General features: G+C 38.6%; 2 protein-coding genes across 5 annotated transcripts in view; both read right to left on the reverse strand.

The window, feature by feature from the left end:
• Window positions 1-3,586: 3,586 nt before the first annotated feature.
• Window positions 3,587-22,034, reverse strand: csf1ra (colony stimulating factor 1 receptor, a). Of its 4 annotated transcripts, none has more exons than XM_040016499.1 (22): window positions 15,242-15,423; window positions 14,819-14,881; window positions 13,106-13,384; window positions 12,705-12,992; window positions 12,226-12,362; window positions 11,964-12,129; window positions 11,631-11,832; window positions 11,182-11,297; window positions 10,949-11,060; window positions 10,604-10,803; window positions 10,240-10,331; window positions 9,981-10,107; window positions 9,721-9,846; window positions 9,464-9,574; window positions 9,163-9,325; window positions 8,992-9,083; window positions 8,794-8,897; window positions 7,436-7,558; window positions 7,234-7,345; window positions 7,053-7,152; window positions 5,915-6,026; window positions 3,587-5,613 (listed from the first exon to the last, which is right to left on the reverse strand). In XM_040016499.1, the coding sequence occupies exons 2-22, from the start codon at window positions 14,862-14,864 to the stop codon at window positions 5,473-5,475; spliced, it is 2,949 nt and encodes a 982-aa protein (XP_039872433.1). In that variant the 5' UTR covers window positions 14,865-14,881; window positions 15,242-15,423; the 3' UTR covers window positions 3,587-5,472. The 4 variants fall into 4 exon arrangements, with proteins under 4 accessions (XP_039872433.1, XP_039872435.1, XP_039872434.1 ...); XM_040016501.1 differs by having other exon boundaries at window positions 9,742-9,846; window positions 15,242-15,421; XM_040016500.1 differs by lacking the exon at window positions 15,242-15,423 and adding an exon at window positions 15,131-15,155.
• Window positions 15,780-22,045, reverse strand: part of pdgfrb (platelet-derived growth factor receptor, beta polypeptide) — a 29,433-nt gene continuing 23,167 nt past the window's right edge. Inside the window, exons 20-23 of the mRNA XM_040016498.1 lie at window positions 19,636-19,735; window positions 19,434-19,539; window positions 18,197-18,486; window positions 15,780-17,546 (exon numbers count right to left, since the gene is read on the reverse strand). Of these exons, the coding sequence (XP_039872432.1) occupies window positions 17,399-17,546; window positions 18,197-18,486; window positions 19,434-19,539; window positions 19,636-19,735 (644 nt within the window). The 3' untranslated portion in view covers window positions 15,780-17,398. The remainder of the gene's footprint in view (window positions 17,547-18,196; window positions 18,487-19,433; window positions 19,540-19,635; window positions 19,736-22,045) is intronic.

Here is a 22,045-nt window from a genome sequence, read left to right on the forward strand (position 1 = left end):
GTATAAACTGATAAACTTAGACTTGACAACAGGAAATCTGAAACTTTGTAACGGTTTAATGTCTGCTACTGTAAATCTGTTGTCTGTGAAGTTTCCTTACTCAGTTCTACATCAAAGCCACCCACAAGCAACACTGACATTCAGAATTACAAGAAGTCATCACATGAAAGAGGCTGCAAACATCAGGATGGGTTTTGAAGTCCCACAAAGGTAAAAGAAGTGAAACAGCTCCAGGATATAGTTTCTGACATCATTCATTACTAATAAGGAAATGAAGAGAGGTTTACAAGTAAGCAAATTACTAATTAAGTTATTAATTCAGTCAATGTTGGGTGTACTTTGGGGATTAATGAATTAATATATAATTATGATTAATTAATATATAATTAGATGATTAGAATAGAATAGATGTGAAGGGGAAAAAAGCAAGTTTCTGTTGTTTTTTTGCAACACTGGATTTTTAATCAAATATTAAGTATACAATTAGACTGCAAGCATTCAGCTTTAATTGAAGGGGTTTATAAAAGTTGTGAATTTACTTGAAAATCCTTTGTAGTGAATAACTACCTTAAGTCTAGAATCCATGGACATCAACAAATTCTGTCTTCTACCTTGAGATGATTTGCCTTCAGTAACTGAATAGATGCTCCGTACTAACCCAAACGTTACAACAATTCTGTCACTAATTAGCTAAAATAAACTAATTTAAATGTATTAGCAGCAACAACCAACAGACCATCCCAGTGACATAATGTTTTATACAGGCATAAGAAGGTGCTACACATGCTCTCAAATCTTACACTTTAACCACTTAAGCATTTCTTCAATCCAGTGTCACAGACAGTGTTACAACTTTTTATATGCTTCCTTTAGCTGGTATCATTCAATCTTTTAGCGACCTGTCTTATCATTTTTATGCTGATGACATTCAGCTCCATATGTCCTTTAAGCCTCATCAGCTGGATAGGCTGTCCACCCTAGTCCAGTGCTTAACCCAGGTTTCTGATTGGCTTTCAAGCAACTACCTCGTTCTAAATACTAACAAGACCGAGACCATGATCATAACTCCTCCTGAGCTACATTCTAAAATCAGTCAGCTTCTTGCCTCTTTCTGTCCATCTGTCAAGTCAAATATTCGAAATCTTGGAGTAATATTTGACTCTTCTCTGAGCCTTGAATCTCATGTAAAATCTTTGTCTCGTTCCTGTTTCTATCATTTAAGAAACATATCTAAACTGCGACATATGGTTTCCTCAGCTGAACTGGAAAAACTCATTCATGCATTTGTGTCATCACGCTTAGATTACTGTAATTCCCTGTTTACTGGCTTGGATAAATCGTCTCTCTCTCGCCTCCAGACAATACAAAACGCAGCAGCCAGACTACTAACTCGCTCTACCAAGCGTGTTCACATCACTCCCATCTTATATTCTTTACATTGGCTCCCAATAGAGTTTAGAATTCGCTTTAAAATTCTTGTTTTAACATACAGAGCACTAAATGGCCTCAGACACAGACTCAGAGTCTCTTAGTTGTTCCCCGTACACGACTGAAGACAAAAGGGGACAGAGCCTTTCAGTCTGTTGCACCAAGGCTGTGGAACAGTTTACCACTACAATTACATTTGCTTGACTCTGTGGATTCTTTTAAAAAACAGTTAAAAACTCTTCTGTTCAAACAAGCCTTTTGTTGATCTACATATTTTATATTTTTTACATTATTTACATTTGATCTTTTACATTGTATATAATGTCTATTGATTTTATTGTTTATTTTAATATTTTAATATTTGTGTACAGCGCTTTGTGATTGTCTGTCTGTGAAAAGCGCTTAATAAATAAAGTTTACTTACTTACTTACTTACAACTATTTCAGTTTTTGAGAGCAGCGCTCCACAATGTGTGTTAGCCTTGATATGTGTAGTGTTTCATGTCCTCTTTAACATTAGAAAAAGAAGTGCAAGTTCAACCATATATATTTTTTTCTGCATGATAAAGAAATGCTGCTGAAGTAAATGAACTCCATCTGCATTGCATGACTCTTTGGAGTTAAATTGCAAGAAATAAATGTATAAAATTACAGAAAAAAGTTGTGCAAGCTTATTTTCAAGAATGCCCAGAAACTATAAAATTGAAAGATTTTGTTAATTCACAGATAATGTGAATTAATTTTTTAGTATTATTATTATGGATTCATTAAAAAACACACATTTTGGTAGATTTTTTGGGGAAAAAATGAACTTTTTTGTGATTTCCTTTTACAAAATTACTTTAATGTAATATGAGGAAGTTTGAGGAAGCCATGAGGAAGTTTTTTTTAAAAATAAATATCCAAAGCTGTATAAGATATTACATATACATAAATGTAGTTAGAAGTCCAAAATTAACGCCTTCCCTCACATTTTCCAAAGTTATCCAGGGGGCTAGATCGGAGCCTTTGCCGGGCCAATTCTGGCCCCAGGAACTTGTGTTTGACACCCCTGGTATAACCTGACCATTATTGTCTTTTTAAAAAATTTACATTCATTTAATTTATTTTTTATTCATTTATTTATTTATTTATTTTTTAGCAGCAAGGTGCTGATGATCAGATGCACCTGATTCACCTCATTAGCATTAGTGTGAGCACTTCTATAAAAGTATTGGCTTGGTTGACACATTCAAGTGTTAACGCAATGCCATTAAGGACATCAGGCTTTAGACTTCAGCAATGATGTTAAAGGAGCAGCTGTTGCTATTCATCAGAGAATGATTATAATTGTAATCTGGGACCAATTTGAAGCTCATCATTCTACAGTGAGAAAGATTATGAAAAAAAAAGAAGCTTTAAAACAGTTGGCAGTATTCCCAAGAGTCAATTCACCCCAAGGTCAGAGAAACTGCAAGAATAAAAAGCGTGACATGTCAAACTCTATAGGCACAGTTAACACATTAGACGTTAAAGTTCATGAAAGTGCAATTAAAAAATGAACGAACAAATATATCTCGACCTTAAACTTTTTTAAGTGTACTGTATGTTGGTGTAAAACCTCTATTTCCACTCATAATTGCAGAGCTTGAAAACAACGTGACTTCTTCTGACTCAGGACTTCCTTTAGTTAGATGTTGTGAAGATCTTCATGCACTTGAGTTGTCCTCTGAGGTCTTTCAGGCCTGTTGGTGTTGCTGAGCTGGTCATTGCATTCATTCCTGTTGCTTTGGACACTCCTAAACCTTTTACTCTTTCTCTTCATTTTTTTCCCCCAGTATAATGATGTCGTTCTTCACACTGAGATCTCTTTGAGTATCACATTTAAAATTACAATGAAAAACTATAAAATTCAAATCTGACACTTGGAATCAACAGATATTAAGTCTGCTTCATTTTTTTTTAAATAACACCCTGTCAATAAATTGTCCAGTCAATTCTGAGAAAATTTCTTGAACCTCATTACGCGCATGAACTTCCTCTTGTAATCAAGGCATGAAGAGAAGCATCTATGAAGTCCCAGCAAATGTTTAAAAGCTAAAATGTAAACAGAAGTACTGTTATTTACTCCACGACTTTCACGTTTTTCATGAGAAATAAGATTCAAATCTGAACCAGCTTCTTGATAAAACATTTATATTCATTTAAAATAAAGTAGGAACAATTTGAGTGGACAAAACAGATACTTTACAGTTTGTCATATGTTTCAAGCCACAGTAAGAACGCACGTCACATATATGAGAGTAGATTCTTTTAAAGTTTTACACACAGCAGCTGACAAAAAGAGTACAACCCAGTGACGATAGGGACGATGATCATGCTTTGCTCAAAATCAGTAATATCTCAGCTTCTTGATAGAGCAAATTTCAGCACCTGATAAAGTAGAGCAAGATAGTTCCTGAAAAGTGTCTGAAACTGATAGAGAATGAAATAGGTTTCTAACTGAACCCACACGGAGAAGGAAAAGAGTCCAGACTGACATAGAAACTGAAGCCGGATTATTACTTCCCTATAAAGATTTTAGAGTTGCGCAATTGTTGACAGACACTGTGGGAAATGTGGACTGGATGTTATCCAATAAAAACAGGAAGCGAGGAGAGAAGAACACGAAGGAAACAGTTTCTGTTGGCACAGTTAGGAACAACAAAGAAAAAAAAATGGTGTGAAATACAACATTTCAGTTGGATAATATAAAACTTTACATTGAAACACAGAGTTTCGGTGATAAATCTTTTAATGAACGCCTCTGCAGTTATGCAACAACTTAATTTGCAGCTTTTTTGTTGATTGTCTCATTTGCACAAAAGATAAAAACGAGACATAACACATCTATGAAATATTCATGTTTCTCTTCTCAGTGAAAATAAAGATCATTCTTGATTCATGTGTTATATGTACATTATTCGACATCTCACTTCTGTTTCATTCAGATACAAGCACATTTAAAGTAGCCAAAGTCACAGAAATTGGCAGTCTCTGTCTCTCGTATAGCTTATATATATATATTTATATGATCATATAATCTTCATACATTTGGCAGTGTAGGCTGACTGCTACATACACATGTGCATGAAACTTATCATCTAATGCTACAGGAAAGTACAAGATTCAGCTGCACCCTGCTAACCCCATCAACCCCAAACATCAAACATTGTTCTTTTGCTCCACAAGACATCTAACGATTTCCCTGCTCAGCTCAGTCGTACTCCTTGTTCTAAAATCACGCTGACTAATTAGATTGAAGTCGAACAATCACATGCTGCAACCCACTAACAGCTACTGCAAGTGTGTCACAAGAAATACAGCTGTGACCAAAGCCCAGCGAGGAAAACACTGCACTCATTATCTGCCTCCTCTTTGGCCCCTTTAGCATGTTTTAATCAAGGGAAAAACTTGAGCGCTTTATATTTTTTGATTATAATTAATATAACACAGGTTGTCTAGAGAGAAGAAAGGCTCTCATTGTTTTAATTCAGTGTTTCCGACTGTTGTACCCCCAAAATAATGAAAGACAGTGATCCTGATGGAAGAACACATAATTCTGAGTCTCCTTTGGCGGTAATAAAAAGTATAATAAACATGGTGTGCAACAGATAATTAAGAGCACACTCACAAGAATAAAACAAAAGAATCAAGCAGATTCTTGCTTGGAAAAACTGACAGATTTGACCTCAAATAAAAAACAGAAGAAGGGCTAATAAACAGTCTGCCATGGAGCAATCTTTAGAATAAACTACCCTTTGATACCTTGTGTGACTTGTTGACATTGTTTCCTCCTTTCATTTTAGACGTGGCAATTTCTAGTCATGGATCGCATGCAAAAGAGGCAGGTCACATGCTTGCCGCAGCTGCTCGTCTGTCTGGAGAGCAGGCACGACAGGCGAAAAATAGCTGATAAGACGACTCTCCGGCGATTGAAACAAGCTGCAAACTAGAGATCATGCCAGTTTTCTGATCCTTGTTGAAGAGTGATTGGTTTGCTGATTGATTTGAGTGTAAGGCCTTTCAACAAAACTGGTAGTTGTTGGTCTTCATCAGAGGCTGCTCTTCTTCTTGGTGGTCACAAGACTGGTCACAGGGGCTGTCGAAGCACTCGTCACACCCTTCACCCTCCGTGACCTGCTCCTGCACATTCTGGTACATTAACTGCGGAAGAGGTATCATCAAGATGGTGAGAGTTATACAAAACATGATTACAGAGTTTATATTTTAGACTGACATAAATAGTGGCATTGTGAGTATCTTCAGTTGGAACAACACCCAAACAGACATTATCGCAAAGAATCTAAATCGTGTAATTGGTCTTGGACTTCACAACTAAATTTGCTGTCTCTTAAGGACCATTAAATTAAAAGAAACAGGGTTTCCCGAGGTCATCTTGGCCGGGCCGCCACATGTTTTTCTCCCTGGGTGCTTTCTCTCACACTGCACATGCAGACTAACTCACCTGTCCCTGCTCAGGTTGGTCCCCAAGTAGCCTTTGAATCATGTGACAGATTTTGCTGAAGGTGGGACGCTCTGTCGGCTCCAGATTCCAGCACATCTTCATGATACCGTAGCTGAAATCAAAAAGAGTTCTTTCAGAGAAACAGTTCATGGTGTACATTAAAGGGGTTTTGCACTCTTATTTTCACTCCTCAGACTGTGTGGTGTAAAGCCGAGTTAGATGAATAAGGAGAGGCTTATGGGGCGGTGACGCAGTTAAAAAAAAAGACAGACTTGTTTATAAGGACCCCTGCCCCTCCAGTTCCATTTAGTTGCCATGAAATAGCAGTTACATGGCTCTCTAGCTTTGAGATCATGTGGCTAACAGGCAGAACTGAGGCCTGACTCACAGCAGAACAAGAAATGATTTGGCCCTGACTCAGATTAAGTCTATTTCCACAGCACATTTATTCCTGGCTAGTGTGACATGCCATGGCAAATCAGCACACACAGATGTTAGGGCTGTATCGCAAAAAAGAATAAAATCTTTATTTTATTTTAATTTCGATGGCTTGCAAAGTTTGGAGTTTGGACTTATTTAGTTTTAGGTTTGAGGTCAAGGGAGAACCCAAAAGCAAATGAAATTCATGAATAATGGAAGTGCATTATGAGGTTATCTCATCTGTCGGTTATTTCAGATGTCAGATAGCCCGTGAGACTGCAGGAAGGGGAAAAAATAGGATCTTTGTTCATTCATAAAGACCATTTAGAAAGCAGACTGTTTGAACTTTGGGAGGCTAGTGCCTATTCACAATCAGCTACATTAATAAGTCTGTTATCTTAAATTAACTTGTTACTAGTTAAAAGTCACCGCATGTTATCAGCTGATCTCACTGGTTAGTAAGCATAACCATAGTATTACTCCTACTATTGCTTAACTACGTGCCAGGAGCTGATACGAAGGCCTTTAATTGGATTATTTGCCATTGTATCAGTCGTAAAAACTCTGCTGATAGTCACTTGATACGCCCGTAAAACTCAACTGATAATCAGGTGATGGTTAGCAGGATAAGAGCCTCAGACAAAATAAAGTGTTTGAGAAAAAGGGGAAGCAGTGACTCATCCCTGAATGAGCCATGCTGCTGAAGTGTCAAACTTACATTTCAGGTGGAGCAAAGTCTGGTTGGGACATCTGGTAGCCACGCTTCACCATCTTGTAGAACCTAGTGTCCACAGCCATGCTGGGGTAGGGGCTTTTGCCTAGTAGTGAATAACATGTGATTTTCAGCACCAACCCATGAAATAAATACAAGCACAGATCACATGTTTACGCATTCTTACCTAAAGAGAAGATCTCCCACAAGAGGATGCCATAGGACCAGACGTCACTCTGAACGGTGTACACGCAGTCAAAGATGCTCTCGGGAGCCATCCACTTCACTGGCAGACGTGCCTTTGCACAAAACAACACACAAACAAATTAAGTGATTTGCAGTGGATACCATGTAAGCAATATTTAGCTCTTATCAGATCAAACGCTTACATTGCCTTTCACCACATAGTTGGAGTCATTCATGATGTCCCGTGCCAGACCGAAGTCACAGATCTTTGCCTCTCTGCGACTGGTCAGGAGCACATTCCTCGCAGCCACGTCTCTGTGAATACACTGCACACACGCATTTCACACAGTTTGTTTCAGCTTGTAGAGCTTTGCCCAGTGAAAGACAATAAGATCAGTGGAAGGCTTAATTTAGAACGAAAGATCTCCATCAAGAAATGTACAACGTCAAACTATGACTAAATATGTGATGGGAAATACCCATCATAAGCCCAGAGGAGTGGTTTAACACACAGGGACGCTGTGTAAAAACAAATGAAAGCTGAAAGCAATGTTTTTGTAAGACATTAAGACCCCTTTTTGTTTTTTAAACAGCAAAAAGGAAATAAAAAAGATTTTAAAACTGAAAGAAATATATGATTTTGATATCAGCTTTAAAAACATGGAAAGGGGACTGGTCACAGCAGGTTGTCTCACCTTATGAGATAAAAGATTTCAAATGCCTTCTTTGTCACATTTTTTTAAAAATCAGATAATGCCCCATATTCATAATTCTTGCTATGCAGCCACACTCCAGCAATACATGCATAATGTGGGTTTGCATTTTTATGTACATTTTAAAGCTCCCCCTGTTCCCATAAAGATTTTTAAATTAGCCAAACCACAGTTCCTCTTTGTTGTCTATTTTTATTGGAATGTCACTTACGGGTTAAAGATCAGCCATTGCTCCTTGTATGATTTTTATAATGACATTGTGTGTCTTAGATAATCTACTATCTACATCATCTGCAATATTAAACAGAGAAACATTATCCTAAACTGTTTGCCCGGGGTGACGCTCTCCACATTGTTACTTCTAAAAGTCTAAGCCTTTCCTGGAAGCTTCTTAATGAAATCATGTTACACCTGCGGTCAGTTAAATGGCCTGTATTTATATAGCGCTTTACTAGTCCCTAAGGACCCCAAAGCGCTTTACATATCCAGTCATCCACCCATTCACACACACATTCAAACACTGGTGATGGCAAGCTACATTGTAGCCACAGCCACCCTGGGGCGCACTGACAGAGGCGAGGCTGCCGGACACTGGCGCCACCGGGCCCTCTGACCAGTTAACCTCACACCCATCCTGCTTTCCAATGCATGATTTTTTTTGTCTCTGGTATGAAATTGAAATCATGAAATAATTTGTCATATAAAAAAACAACAAAGTTTCAGCATTGTTGTGTTGTACTATTTCAAATTAAATGCGTTGCTGTAACAATTTGTGAATCACATTCTGTTCTTATTCACAAACCATAAAGTGTCAGATTTCTAATTTGTTAATGGAGTGTTAAACTCACATTTTTCCTGGCCAAAAAGTCGAGGCCCTGAGCTACTTGGAAGGAAAATCTGAGCAGGTCATCAATATCCAGCGGCCAGTCACCACTCTCCTCACAGACAAGGTCTAGAAAAGAATCAGATAGGAATAAAATCCTGCGGTCAGCACACTGATCTGATCATTTTCAACAATATAAACCTCAGGCTGCTGACGAGCTTACCTTCAGATGATTCCACAGTTGGCAACTCTGCTAAGCGGCTGGGTCTCATCTCCAAGTAGGTGCTCGAGGTTTCACTGGAGATCCCGCTATCGCTGTTAAAAGTAAACAGAGATATCAGTGCTTGGATACATTTCACATGTCCTCTTTCATTAAGTGTGTTTGCTGATGTACCTTCGAATGAACTGCTTCTGATTGCAGATGTTCTTGTAGTCGGTAGAATTTTCCATGATGTCGGGAATATTCATGACAAAGTTCACAAATGTCTCTGCCTTCTGGCGAAGGAAGTTCAGGAGGTCGCCGAGGCTGCAGTACTCAGTGATCACAAGCACTGGACCTGATGAGGAAACCTGCTATCTTATGACCGTTGAAATGAGCTTGCATGCTTAGTTAAACAGGATTTTCCATGATATGGATGACTTCTAATTTTAACACAAGTTTTTGCAGTATTTCCGTTTCATCTGCGTTCTCTGACCTCCATAGGTGCAGGCTCCAAGTAGGTTGACGATGTTCTGGTGGTGACCCAGGTGACTCAAGATCTTCAGTTCAGACATTAGAGCCTCCCTCTCATCTGAATGGGCACGGGCTGCAGAAACAGGTTTTTTTTTCAGAGGTCTAAATATAATGTCTTTTACACAGAGTCAGTCTGACTTGCTCATGTGGACAATAACCTCTCAGTTAGGTCCTATTTTCCATGAAAGATCTGTCACGCTCAACTCAAAAAAACCTCACAGTGCAACAGTGGATCCAAACCTTTTAACATTTTCACAGCTACACGCATCACATTGTCTTCCTTTCCCATTCCATAAGCAGTGGCCTCAACAACTTTTCCAAATGCGCCTGCACCCAGGATCTTCCCTGTTTGTAGAGAAAATACACAGAGGAGCATTTTGACTTCAACCTAGTCTGCAATTTACAATCAAATATTCAATTATTATTATTTTGATGTAATATAATGAGAATTTAGTCAATTTGACAAACACGTTGCACACCTAGTTTGAGCTTGTCTCTAGGGAACTCCCACTTTTCATTGTAGGGCAGCTGCGTGGGGTCAATGAAGGTGTAATTGTTCCCATCTCTCGCCTCAATGATCTTCCAGCGGATCTCATACCTCGGTTTCTTAAAAATAAAGTCAGTAAAGAATGGAGTAACTGCTTTCTTTAAATGTTTTTGGGCGTCATATTTGGATGTTGGAGATGCTTCTTACAGTTTATTTTGCGATGTTATTTTTTAAGAATTGACTCAACCTACCTGCTTGTATTTGTAAAACAGGAAAATGAGGAGCACAAGAAGGATGGTCAAAATCGCTGCTGCTCCAATCAGAAGGGAAGTAAAAGGCCAGTCTGTTCATAGAGAGAGATTTCAATGTGAGTTAACCTCATTAAGACTGGCTGTGTGACATACAAGCTGATGTCCTTAAACAGAATTTATCTAGCACTTGCATATTTATTGAGGATAATTAATAACCATGCTCAGAAAAGAAGAAAAATAACATTTTTTTTCTTTCCATGAAAGAAACATTAGATTAGATCTGAACCACATCCAGTAATGGTACTCTAGAGAAATTAGAAATTTAGAGAGCAGCCTTAAAATGGACATATGATCGAGTGCTCACCGTTAACGTTCACAGCAAGAGTGTCACTGCTGACGCCAGCGAGGTTGAAAGCCACACACTCAACCGTCATCCTCCTGTTGGAAAACGCCACAGTGAGGACGCTTTCCACTTCCACAGCCCCGTACTCCTCCCTCTGGACCTCCACTGTAGGAGCTCGGAGAGGGATTGCCAGCTGCAGTCCAGTATTGTTTTCATTGCACCTGCACAGATAGAGAAAGGCAATAAACTGACAGAAACATCAGTGCTTAACCTTATCTCAGAGAGAAATCACTAAAATCACTACAGTTTGTGTTCATTCAGAGGGTCAGAGACTGGGTGAGGTCTTTTATGCGCAGTTATACTTACGTGGGTCGGATTCCAAAACACTGATACCAGATGATTCTGGGAGGAGGATAGCCATGCGAAGTGCAAGTAAGTGTGGTTACATTTTCCCATTTCACGACAGCAATTGGTCTCTCTGCCAGTGGGAAGAAATGAGGGGGAAAAACAATAATTAGTCAACAGTGAATGATCGAGATATACGACCAGTTGACAAAGAAAAAAATTAAACGATGTTAGTTTGTGTTTCTGTCACTTACGATACATCTGGACTTGAAATGTGATGGATGCGTTGGTCATTTCACTCTGAGCATAGAAGGTGTACTGGCCCTGCTCCTGTATATTCATTCTTTTCAGCTGCAGAATAGCATGGTATCTAAAACAAAAATAAATAAATGGTGAAAAAGAGGAATATCTACAGAACCAGAAGTGACTAATTTGGTGTCTTGAATTCAGACAGCTCCTATGCATCATTGGTGAAATAAAAAGAGAACAGCACTCTTCCCTCTTTGAGTTTCATGACCTGAGGAAATATAATGACCTGGTCAGATTTACACAGAATGCAAGGACAGCAAATCTCAAATTTAGTAAAACTTCCTCTTCCTGTAGTACACTTGATTTTTGCACTTTTCTAACTGTACTGCTGAGATACCAGAATGATGAGTAGGGGTATTGCACGTTTCTTTCCCATGAAGCTATTTTAGTCCACCTGTTGTTGTATCGGATGAGCTTGTTCTCCTGTGTGGCTGTGTTGAGAGATGTCGGCGTGTCCCATCTGTGCTTTGTGATGTGGGGGTATGCTTCGATGAGCACGCTGAGCTCCAGATCGTCTCCCTCGTTCACCTCGACCGAGAGGCCCTTGTGGGCCAACTTAGGCGACAGCTGGGGTGATAGTCTGATGTAAGGCTTGTCTGCTCAAACAATGAAGAGACAAACATTTTAGTTTATTGAAATCATTAAACAGTTTATAAAGTGAATACTTTAGGCTTATCTTTATAAATTCCAAGAGGTTTTAGCTGTTGGGTGTTTTTTTGTGGCTTACCCACAACCAGCAGGTATGTGGTCGAAGTGTTCACCCCTGCTTCGTTAGAACCGATGCAGGAGATGTTTCCTGTGTCTGCCAGGTTCACAGCAGCGATAGTCAGTGTGCTCTCTATGTCCAGGCGATTTTCACCATTGGAGCGAACTATCTCAGTGATTTTTGGGACCTGAAGACAAATACATAAAGATGTTTAAAGAAGAAAAAGAAAAAATGAAAATTTTGATTAGTATCACTGTAAAACGTAGAAATATCTTGTACTGACTGATTTGGTTGTGTATTTCCAGGTGACGTTGTAGTAGAAGTTGGGATTGTGTGTTGTGCATGGGATCTTGAGTTCTTCCCCAACTATGCGTACATATTCCTCTGTCTCCAAGAAGACGTATGGAGGGAAACGGAGCTCTAGAAAAAGAGAAAAATCATACCCAAATGTCAAAATAGACACAAGTGGTAATGGGCTGATTCTTATATTTGTGTTTTGAGTGCCTACTTGAGCACTCAAAGCACATTTTTCTACACCTAAGTGCTTTCTATCTAATATTCACACATATTCAAATCCTATAAACGCATCAGAGAGCAACTTGGGTTGAGCATCTTGCCCAAGGATACTTAGGCATGCAGACCAGAGACAGAAGCAGCCAGCGACTGAACCACCTGCTCTACCTCCTGAGTTACAGCCACGCCAGACAAGTTTCAGTTTAGAGGAATTCTAAAAAAAAAGCTTTGGGAAATTGTTTTTCTCACTCTGAATGACATTGATGGAAAAGGCCTTAGAGGTCATCTCCACTCCGTTGACCCTGGCCGTGCAGATGTAGTCAGCATTAAAGCTGGGGTGAAGGCTGTGGATGAGAATGCCACGGTCTCTGAAGATGGTAAAGTTCATTCCTGGTGGCACAGAAGTGCCATTGTTCATGCGCAGGCTTATGTCTGTAGCTTCTGGGTTGGTCAGTAGGCAGGGCAGCAGGTAGCTCTCACCCTCCTTCGCTACCACCTGCAGGGATGTGCTGCTGGTCCAGAAAACATGACTTGGATCTGGAAGAAGGATTTTCAAACAATTAACTAATGCGAAACTTAGCCTGAACACTAATAAACATCCAGCTAAGCACAAACTTCAGGAAGCTTACAGCAGAACAACAGAAGCTCACCTTTTACATACACATACACCGAGGAGTCACGGTGGGACCCGCTGGTGTAATAACACTTGTACGTTCCAGTGAATTCTGCAGTGGGACGTTCGACTTTAAAAGTACGGACAGTCCCATTGCCCCTGGATATGTAGCGTCTGTGTTTGGGTAGTCTGGTTTGCCAGATTACAGGCGCTTCACCCTCACACCTCAGATCCAGAGGTCTTCCAGCTCTGACCACCACCTCAGCGCTCTTAACCACCTTGGAGTTTAACTTGATCACTGGACGCCTCCACTCAGCTAAAAATAAGAAAATGGCACAAATTAAAATGACATAGAAAAATAGGGTAAAACAATTTAATGAACTGAATTTGTTCCTGATGGTCTCTGAAGGTTTTTATTTATTTATTTTTTTGTGTTGCATATTATTTTTGTTCTCGCCATTTCATTATCTCATCTGCTCTGTGACTCAGAATTATTTTAAGAGTATGATTCAGGAAACAGATTGAAGACTCTTGGCTCCATCTATACTTGATACTTCTGCTTTTCACATTGTTGTTATATCTCAACAGTGGGGGTAAAAAAACAGTTACTATGGGAAACTTCAAATATTACTGCTGTAATTTTTGCTCAGACCCTTTGCCTTTGACACCAAAAATAAAACTAGAGACACATTTAAGAATTTTAAACACATGAGAGCGGAGAAATATTTATTAGCCATTTCTGAGGAAGGGATTTTGTGTAATGGGCCAAACCCTGAGGGGTTAATAAAGCATATTTTTTGCAACAAAGAACACTGATTTCTTTGATTACTTTGGTGAGACTCTGGACGTTTTTAAAAACTGGATAGTGCATTACGCCAAATTACCGACACTGGAGAAGCTGAGACGTCTTTCCAGTTAGAGGTCATAAAATTTTCCATTTGGCCTTTCTTACAGTGCGTGTTGAATCTTGAAGCAGAACTGAGATTCCACGTTCAGCATTTTGTATTCGCCACATAGCACAATGTAAGACACTGAAAATTAAATGTCATATGAAGCCAGCATTTTATTTCTGATGTCCTGCTCAGCAGTGTAAACAGCTACCTTTGCCCCAAAGTCCTTCAGCTGTTTAAAAGAGCTATTCATGCAACCTCAATATGACCCAATATAAACGTTATACAATAATCAACCAGAAAGCAAAGCTAATTCGTTCAGACCTAACTCAGCGAAACAACAGATGCTTTTATCTATTAAAATGCAAATAAATGAAATTGCAATTGGATGGCTGTCGGGTGATACTCATATTTGTGATGTTAAATATTATCACAAGAACAACCCTAAACCCCCAAAACTGAAGACAATCAACAGCTGAGAAGGCTGTCAGCTCTTCTCTGCTGTGAGTACAAGTGCATCACTCCAAATATGATGAGTATGTTGTTGACATGTTTACATCTCACATTTAAAAACATAAACAGATGAATGCTATTTTCTGTAATCACATTTAATTTGATTTCACTAACTTAATCTTTTAGTGTTACACAAACTTTACTCACACAGGACTTTTCATTCTTTAAGTCTATCGGGGAATGTGACAGTTACGCGCTTTACCCGGTCATCTTTCACATCTAACAAATTGTGGTTTTAACATGTAAGTCCACATTAGTTTTCAAAAACAAGACAAAAATGAAAAGCAAACATCTGATATAAGGGGGCAAAATCACAGCAATTGAAATTGTTGCTTTTCAGAGCTTACCTGAAGCAGTGGAGGCCACAAGCCACAGCATAAGGTAGGACAACATCCTTGATCAACTCAGACCTGCAGTTTAAACATTGTTACTTATTAGTGCAGGAAGAAAAAACCTGATTTGTAGTGATGGGTGCGAGCTTAAAAACAAACCCCCCCAAAGAAGCAACTGTTGCTATCACTGAATTTCATCTTTTACTTCTTTCTGAATGATCAAGAAAAACACTGAACAAACTGTTTCCATTATTATTACCAGTGTAATAAAACCAGAATTGAAATATTAAAACTTGAGATCATAAAAACAATTAAAGAATGACATACCCCGAGAAAGAATTTCATTGGTGCATGTATTAAAAGTAAAGAGTCACTCTAACTTGAAACACAGAATTATGAATTATAGAAGCAGCCCATATTTCTTTCCAGTGTTTTCACCTGCAGATGTCTTCAGCTTGGGTCTAATAACTTCCCTGAGTCAGAAGTTTCCAGCATCCAGAGCTGACACAGCTGAGTTCCTCGTTCCCTTTCTGTGCGTCTCCGCACTCCTTCTTCTTTCTTGTTTACAGGCTTTTTGCCACAAGTCACACAGCAAACAGAAAGTCGTCTGGAGGGGTGGAGGAACAATGTGTGTGTGTGTGTGTGTGAGAGAGAGGCGACGTGTTGGGGGTGGGGGGGGCAGTCAGCATATCATGCTCAACAAATTAATGAGGCAGTGTCAATTGGCCTCTGAAAGGCACAATAATATCGAAACATCCGCAGAGGTGAGACCAATCATCTTCATCTCCGCTGAACTTTGGACATGCGTCAGGCTTAGAAATTCAGCTCGGTAATAAACTGTGAAAATGGAGAGTGAGAAAATTAAATCACAGAAATATTACAGAAAGTTTTCCTTTTTTTAATGTGCTTGAGTTGCATTAACAGCAGTAATGACAGTGAGAGACACCAAAGAAAACACCACTTATCCAAGCAATACTACGATTATACACTTTATTGTCACATTTACAACATAGAAAATGACACATATAAAAAATACATTTGTAAACGTTAAGAAGAGCTTTGGTACCATAGCTTGTGATAACAGTGATCTTGTGCATTTTACATAGAGTAAGAAAGGCTACAGGACATAAAAAGACGTGTTCTTCCTTTAAGTGGTGAATTACGTTGAAACACAGTTAGTGTTATCCAAAGCAACAGAAGACTACAGGTATTTTTTTTTTTTTTTAGATTTTTTTCATGTGTACATATTTATGGCTATCTATTTCTTGAGCAGCAGCCCTTCATATGCAAGCAACAACAGCCCAAGACAACAATCAGTCTATACAAAGGCACTCATCTGTGCCATCTTGTGCTAAGGCAGTGATATGCTGTATTTATTGTTTTCACTTGAGAGTCACAGAAACTGCATATCATAATCACTCTAACATTAGATCCCCAGTTGCTGTGATGTAACTTTCACATAATTGAAATTATTTTTTTGTTATGAATATCCACGTTTTCTACATAAAGTGCAAATCTGGCACAGAACTATGAGTTAAGCATACAGGACAAAAAAAAACTCCCAAAAGTTTTCATACACACACATCACATACAAGATAATATTCAAAATACACAAATAAAAACACAGACGCTGTGGCATATTAAACTAAAAAATAAAGTATATCTCACATTAAAACAGTGCATGTGGAACCTGTTTGTATTTACTACGATTAGTCCTCTTGACTGTACCCAAGGTAAGGTTTTCATTTATATATCGCCATTTCACATCTGATCATGCTTTAGGACAAAATGTTCTGCAACTTGTCCTTTAAAGGCAAATTAACTTCTTTTCAGGTTCTTGAGGATGTTTAACCTCTTACCTGAAAAGCCTCTTTAGCTCTAAAAACCCTGATGTGGGCTAGCAGGTCTTTAACCTCACGCCTGGTTGTCACCTGTAGGTGGTCCTCATCATGTGAGTCATTAGGGAAACATGGGTGAAACTCACACTTTGACCCATGCCTTGGGTCTGGTGATCCTAAGAACTCACATGATAACAGGGTGGGTGAGCAACTCTTAGGACTACCTCCAAGGAGCCTTTCAGATGAGAGGTGAAATGTCTTCAGAAACCTAAATAGAAGTCTAGTTGCCTTCAATCAGCCACTTAAGCCTGTTGTAACGTGGACGAAATCTACACAGAAAAATGGATTCGAGGTTTTCTCACAATATTGTGTCAATGATTTCGTACTTTTTAAAAAAAGGAAATGCAGCCTACTTTTGAACAGTGAATATGGGGAACAGTTGTTGATTAGTTATCTAAAAGATAAAGCACTTATTTAATAAGGCCTCATAAGCCTCACTACACGTTGTAAACTATGTGTAAATTGTGAGGAGGGTACCGCATTAATTTGTACCAAGTTTCCTAATACAACCGAATGACAGAAGACAATTTTGTAGTTAACTACTTGTAGTTAAAAAACAAAAGAAGAAACTTTCTGTGTGCTTAGTGAAAATACAGAGATTTCCATCTCAGTCTCTACTTTGCTACATTTTAGTTTATTCACGTTCCCTTTTCAGCCCCAGAAAGGAAATCTGTTTCCTCTGGGCTCCTACATCTGGCTACAGGAAGCTGTCTTCTACCTCGGGTGTCCCGGAGGAGCCCAACAGAGCGTCTCTCTCGCTGGTCTCTTCCAGCCGGTCCTCCTCTGGAAGGGTGTCAGCAGTGTCCTGAGACATGGAGTCGGTCTCCTCCCCCACAACTACAGAGCTGAAGGTGAAAAAAACCATTCACAAGTTCACACAGTGCATTTAATCACAAAGTCGTACACAGACGGCTCTTTTTGAGGTGTTGTTCTAGATGAAGTATTTCAACATGAACTTGTTCATTAAAAAAGGTTCATAAAAACCACTTAAACATATATTGGTGGTATAAAAGCCCAAGGTGCTAGCTGTCTTATTATATCCGTATATATTATTTTCATATGCCAGCTAAATGGTGGATGTTTATTTGGTTTTTATTACAAAATACGATCTAAAAAAAGTGATCAGTGATCTGTGTCAGTGATCTTGGACAAAGGTTACAAGGTAAGACTTCTAAGTCAAATATAAAACAAAAACATTTCCATCACTGGTTTGGATCACTCCCAAACTGGGAAAAAAAATCTCTATGTTCAAGTTAAATGTGACTAAAACTAAAACTTTGGTGGTTCAAGCATTCATTTTCTCATTAATGCTGAGTGTGTGTTTATCTAAGCAGTAAAAACACTTCTCCATAATACGGCTATTGTTTCAGCTCAACATCTGGATGAGTGGGTGTTTGGATGAAAAAACTGCTTGAGTTAAGCAAACACGAATTCATCTTTGTTTCAGTCCCTGCTCTTGGCACACATTTGCAGCATCCTTTCAGTGACTCTGTACCTTCCAGGACTTTCCGATGGCAAGTCAGTGAAAGCGTCTTCTGGCTTCGGGTCCGGAATGGGAATGATGTACTCGTTGTATGACGGTATGACTTCCTGTGCCTCTTGTCTGAAGTCTTGTCTAGGCCTTGAGTTTTGGTTGTAGGCATCCAGTGGAGATTGGAGTGTGACAGGAGATGGGGTGCCAAATGCTGGGTTGGCGATTGGAAAGGGTGAGGTCAGCCGAGGTTTGGTGCGGGCGACTGCCGGGTGGTCACTCTTCGTGAAGTTTTCATTGGCTTGGTTGTATCTCTGTTGTCAGGAGAGAGAGTTTGATTACCTTAACAGCGTAGGAGCAGTCTGATGAGCTTGTAAGAAGAATGATGATGAGCATTTTAGTGAAATTACTTGTGTTTTTTATTGACTGTGACAAACCTAAACTCAGGAAGGAGTAATTTCTTCAACCTCTGATGATGATTATATTCAAAAGAGAGCTACATCAATAGTCTCCAAGTCACTAGTTGCACTCCATATAACAGGAAGAGCTGTCATATGGAGTGCAACTACTGCGCTATGATGCTGCTGCTTTTGGCACCTTGTTTCACACTTCAAGGTAGGTAGTGTGGCATTGGTGACATTAGCTCATTATAATAATGAGTGCAATAAAAACATGGAAAATGTCATTCATTTACTTATTATTACTTACTTGAATAAATAAAATATTACTAAATAAATCATTCAGTATTTCTATTCTGTTTTCTGTTTGTCAAAAATGTCAAAATTGTTAGAAAGATTTTTAAATATTGTAATTTCATTTTGAGGTTATATTGCCAACACTTTCTGAAAACACTTGCAACATATGTGATATGTGTTACTTATAAAATATGTATTAATGGTAAATGACTGTAAAAGACTGTAAAAATATTTTTAAATCACTGTATTGGTGGGAGGTAATACAAATACTGAATAAAAGAAAGGGTTAGGGTTTAGTGTGGAACTGCTTTATTTTAAAGAATAAAAAACAAGTAACTATTATTGCTAATGTCATTAGGTGACTGAAAAAGAACTTAAAAAACACCAGATTTCCATCTGAGTTTGGCTGAAGCAGAAGCATAAGAATAGAACCATAAAACTGAAGTACAATTTTTTTACAGTACAATTTTAAGGTTAAAGTGAAATTACTGTGAAATTGCACCAATGTAAAGTACTTGAATGCTTGCCAATATCTCATCCAGCTACTAGGAAGTGTTATTATGTACCTTTTTATAGCTGTCCGTCAGCATATTCCCCACGCTGTGGACCAGAAATGAGAACTCGGGCCTTTTCTCATACTTTTCATCCCAGCATTTCTTCATAATCTCATAACTGCAACATGAGCAACATGAAATAAGGAAATAAGTGTGTTTCTTTTCAAAAGTTGTTGAAAAGGCAATAAAATGTCAAGGTGACAGTGAGACTCACACTTCATCGGAGGCATGGGTGGGTTTGGCCATTCGGTAGCCTCTCTTCAAAGCACTGTAGAATAATTCATTCATGGGCAAATCAGGGTAGGGGGTCCCTCCTGCAGAGAACATTTGAGATCATTCAAAAGCTGACTTAGAAATCAGAAGCAAAGGCTAGGAATCTAATTGAGATCTGTATCTAACATAATGCAACCTTGCACACAGAATTACATTGTTTCAGCCTATGAGACACTGAGACATGAGTGAATTTAATGTGTTTTCCAAGAAGCAGAACACTGACTTATTATTTCAACTTCAGTAAAGTAAAGTATTTATTCTGACCCAGATCTGTGAGAAAAATTGACCCATAAAGTCCAGTTAATTTCACATTTAGACAAGGAAATACAGAGAATTTCATAAGTATCTCGCTTACAAAAGCGGATTGTATGTTTTCACCACTCTTGCTTACAAGTGCATATCCAACAAACTGTCAACTTTGTTTTCATAGTACTTTCAAAAAATTGGTGAAAGGATGCTTAAAAATAAACAACCAAAAACTCTCAATACTCTGAGTAAGGAAATGCTGATTTCAAACCTTGACTGTGCCTAATTGGAAGATTGACCTCATATGAAGCTTCAAAGAAACTGGTACGTACTTGCAATCAGACATAGAACAGAAGATTTTCCATGGCCTCCTATACTCTCCTTTACTGTCACATGGAAATAGTATGTCTCTTTATTGGTTACACTTTAGGATAGAGAAGTGCGTAAAGAGTCCAGGAGAGTTTGTGTGACAAGCTTCAAAAGACCAAGCAGGTTTAAATGTTCAGTACAAGCAATGTTCCCTCTAAGCTGCACGTGTGCGCAATTGTGCACTGCTGGCACAGTCTCTGCGCACAGAAAATCTGCGTTGCGCACAAAAAAAAAAAAAAAAAAAAATCTAACCTGAATTGAAATTAAAATTAATACACTAACAATTCTGTTTTGCAGTGTTAGTCAGTAAGTGACTGGCTGCTCCCGTATGGGATTAGAACGATGCCCCCTTATCCCATACTTCAGCCTATAATGCAATTCACACTCGTATATACGCAGCTAATCAATGTCGTTGACAGGCTATGACAGCGTCCTTATGTGCTGACACCTGTGTTTTAGCTAGCAAAGCGGCGTGGCTGATGTGGAGTGAAGCCACGTTAATGACAACGTGTACAATCATCGGAGATGTGAGCAGGACAGACAGAACAATTGACGGAAAAAGTGTGGACTTTATACTAGTTTTTAAATTGCATTGATAGGCCACGTAAAACCAGAGTTATGATAAAAATATCTGCAATGTTTGGTTTTCTTCCTGAATATTATCATTGTTTATATTTACTGCGGGAAGAAACGGTAAAAACAGCGTTTTATTAGGAAATGCTCGAAAGCACTCTCCGCCTGTGAGCAAAAACAAAACCAAAAACCCCCACACTTTCCTATTGGTGGAAAAATGTACCATGTCGACAAATCAAAAAATGATATAGCAACATGGCATTTAGATGTTTAGGAAGGGGGAAGTTTTAAGAGTGACGGAGGTGTTTTGAGATGTGAGAGATTTGCAACGTTTAGCGCAAATCTTGTGTAGTTAGTGTGTAGTGTAGTCAATAGTTTTAGTTGTGTGTGTCAGAACAATGAGGCGACTGCTGAATGTTACAGGTGTTACAGGAGTGATACATCCCCTGTTGTCAGGTCTGCAGGTATCAGGCTGTTGTTCTCCTTTATCTCATAGTGGACAGAAATTATTTTTTGGAGTGGCGCAAATAATTTGTGTGGCATCAAATTTGATGCAGAACAGCTGATTGTTCTGTAAATAGTTTGAAATGTATATTTAAAAAAACACCTTGGCTGCATTTTTAAGTAAATAGCTGCAAAAAACTTTTCTGTTTGCATAACTCAGTTACTTTTTTGAAGAAGTAACTATATAATTAATTGCCCAACATTGGTCATTATACACTGTACAAAAAGAAAAAAAAAGTTTTGCTTTCAAAATTGGAGTTCAAGTTATTTTTACTTCCAATAGTGTTAACATACTACACAGGACATGAACAAGATTTTTTTTAATTTTCATTGTAAGTGGGTTAAAGCAGTTAATTAAAAGTAGTCTAACACAAATGTAAATGCTGTAATTTGATTATTTTAATAATAAATAATAAATATAATAATAAACCATGTAACTTGGATGCTGGCATGACCACAGTGCACACGTCTGCTGTTGCTCACAGTGGTCCAAGGGATCGCTCAGGGAGTTTGTGTGTTCGCTCAGACACATGAAAATTTAGTGGGAACATTGGAACAAAGTGTCCTATATTATCACTTACAAATAAGGTGATTCTCTTCTACAATATGACTACAGCACTTCAGTAGTAGGACTAAAAGCTTTTTGTGTGTTGATGTGA

Source organism: Simochromis diagramma, unplaced genomic scaffold (genome assembly GCF_900408965.1).
Source record: "Simochromis diagramma unplaced genomic scaffold, fSimDia1.1 OVJJ01000685.1, whole genome shotgun sequence".
In the NCBI taxonomy this organism is placed as follows: Eukaryota; Metazoa; Chordata; class Actinopteri; order Cichliformes; family Cichlidae; genus Simochromis; species Simochromis diagramma.

Bases quoted from the DNA above. Each gene is read 5' to 3' on its own strand.
- csf1ra (XM_040016499.1), bottom strand. From the start codon at position 14,864: ATGTTGTCCTACCTTATGCTGTGGCTTGTGGCCTCCACTGCTTCAG. The intron at 10,108-10,239 runs GTAGGTTGAGTC...TTTATTTTTAAG, and splicing joins TGTTTTACAAATACAAGCAG to AAACCGAGGTATGAGATCCG. The intron at 9,084-9,162 runs GTACATCAGCAA...TACTTTTAACAG, and splicing joins CAGAAGCAGTTCATTCGAAG to CGATAGCGGGATCTCCAGTG.